This window comes from Temnothorax curvispinosus, unplaced genomic scaffold (genome assembly GCF_003070985.1).
Source record: "Temnothorax curvispinosus isolate PA1 unplaced genomic scaffold, ASM307098v1 QBEX01007093.1, whole genome shotgun sequence".
Classification (NCBI taxonomy): Eukaryota; Metazoa; Arthropoda; class Insecta; order Hymenoptera; family Formicidae; genus Temnothorax; species Temnothorax curvispinosus.
Genome location: NW_020216873.1, coordinates 1 through 2,274, shown reverse-complemented (window position 1 = coordinate 2,274; position 2,274 = coordinate 1). Strand labels below are relative to the sequence as shown.

General features: G+C 29.1%; 1 protein-coding gene across 1 annotated transcript; it reads left to right on the top strand.

Annotated features, from left to right (window-relative positions):
* Window positions 1-692: 692 nt before the first annotated feature.
* Window positions 693-1,701, top strand: LOC112456724. The gene is made up of 4 exons (XM_025019455.1): window positions 693-923; window positions 996-1,161; window positions 1,238-1,337; window positions 1,421-1,701. Exons 1-4 carry the CDS (start codon window positions 717-719, stop codon window positions 1,596-1,598), a joined length of 651 nt encoding a protein of 216 aa, XP_024875223.1. The 5' UTR covers window positions 693-716; the 3' UTR covers window positions 1,599-1,701.
* Window positions 1,702-2,274: the final 573 nt, after the last annotated feature.

The following is a 2,274-nucleotide window of genomic DNA, read 5'->3' as shown; positions in this document are numbered from 1 at the left end:
ACCATACAACTTTTGTGTGAAACATTTTTCTCTAAAATGCTTTGTTTCCGAGATAAAAATTCGTCAGGCTTTAAATAGTCCACCCTAGACATTCGACAATTTTTTCATACTTCAGGTCTAAACGATAGAACAATTTTGTTGTATAATAGCTCATTTTCTTTACAGAGAGGTGCTCTATCAACCATTGAACGAATTATGAATTGGAATAATGAATTGGAATTTTGGAATGTTGATTTCATTTTATAAAGTGTTTCGATGGTTGGTAGAGTATGTTCTTACAAAGAAAATGAGGACCATACATCAATAATATATTAGCGTATCACATTAGTGTGTCAGATATTTTGTATATGACTACCAACAAAAGAACTAAAACTTTCTCGGAGCTTATGCACACACCCACGCGCATTTTGAAGAAAAAAATTACATTTCTTTAAAATATTTTTTTATGTATTATCAGTATTAACCATAAACAAATATTATACCCATTTCCAGTTTTAAACAAAAAAATTACTCAATCTCCTTATAAGACCTACATTGCAGAAAAATTATAAATCTTTTTAAAAACTTTAACAACTTTCCATTTGTTCACTTTCCACTATTCTTAATGTTATTGATTTTCTACAATCGAATTTATATTTATTTATGTACAACAAAATTGAGATAACAAAAGCTTTTTTCGTTTTTTTTTTCTAGATCAATTGCATTTATGCAAGGTAATGCTGAAAGTAACAGATAAAACTATTAACAGTTTTATAGAGTCAGAGCTGCTCAATAATAAAAATGCACCAAAAGAGCAACCTTTTGCAACCGAGCAACCGAAAAAGCATTCAAATTTGATGGATGCATTTCCACTCTTAACTATGGACGAATTTAAAGCCGTTGAGAAAAAATTAAAGAACGACGACACTTACCGTTCTCGATTGGTAAGAATATAAGTACTTCATCTATTTTATATTTCGTGTTACATTAATAACTCAGCTTTTTAAAATGTTCAGATTGAATCACTCCGTGCAGAAGTTGTGGGTGATACCCTTCAAAGAATGATTAATTCGGTCATGCGAATCATATTCGATGATAAATTAGCATCTCTTTTTAATTGGAAGGGCCAAAGAGGGGAAAAACAAAAATTAAACGGACATCGTATCAACAAAGTAATGATAGGTAAACTTATATTGTTTTAAAGTGAGACATGTATTTAATCTTATTCACGATATCTTCATGTGATATTTATTTACAGAAATAGTGGCCGAAAAATTCCCGAAAATTAATGAGATTATATTTGGCAGGAAAGCCGGGACATGGTTATCTCAAGCCCCCTCACGGATACAAAAAAAGAAGTGAGTTTTGTTTCGTGTGTGATTAATGAGGCATTCGTATTCATAATATTTTATACCTACACGTTTATTTTTTATCATTACAGATGTAATAATAACGGCGGCGATAAGAAAGAAGATATAGAAAGCGACAATGATTGTGATGCAGACAGATGTAACAATAGCAGCGACGATGAAGAAAAATATACGAAAAGCGACGATGATTGCGATGCAAGTAAAAGTAGTGATGCTTCCAAAAGCGGTAATGAAGAGATAGATCCCTGAAAATAGCGACACTGGGAATTTCTAACTAAGCTACTTATTCTAACTTTTACATATAATTACATATAATTAACATACTTTTATAATTACATGTTTTGTATTTATAAATAAAAATTACAAAAATGTATGTTTGTTTATACATGAAAAAAAAATGAGTATTTAGCAAATACAATACAAAAATTGGTTAAGTATCTCTGATTTATATTTTTTTCAGATTTTACACTCGAGCGGTTTCGGGAGTACGGTGGGGGGGGGGTGTAAAAATTTTGAAATTTTTTTAGATTACAAACATCTTTTTTTAATGTTAAAAAAACCTTTTTTTAACATTAAAAAAACGTTTCTCCTAATGTTAAAAAAATGTTTTTTAAACGTTTTTTTCTAATGTTAATAAAATGTTTTTTAAACGTTAAAATAACATTGTATTAACGTTGAAAATGCGTTTTTTAAACATTAAAAAAACGAGTTTTAAACGTTGAAAAAACGTTTATTAAACGTTAAAAAAACGTTTTTTTAAATGAATAAAAAAGGATCTATCCCATTGATTAAACGTTTTTAAAAACGTTTATTAAACGTTTTTTGCAATGGAAAAAAAACGTTTAAAAAACGTTAAAAAAACATTTCTTTGCTGATTGGGATGCGCATATTTCGACTCCAAAGAACGGAGAATTCGATCAATTTT

Excerpts from the sequence above, each read along its gene's own strand:
- LOC112456724 (XM_025019455.1), top strand. The coding sequence starts at position 717 with ATGCTGAAAGTAACAGATAAAACTATTAACAGTTTTATAGAGTCAGAG. Across the intron at positions 924-995 it reads ACACTTACCGTTCTCGATTG|ATTGAATCACTCCGTGCAGA; the intron begins GTAAGAATATAA and ends TAAAATGTTCAG. Across the intron at positions 1,162-1,237 it reads TATCAACAAAGTAATGATAG|AAATAGTGGCCGAAAAATTC; the intron begins GTAAACTTATAT and ends ATTTATTTACAG.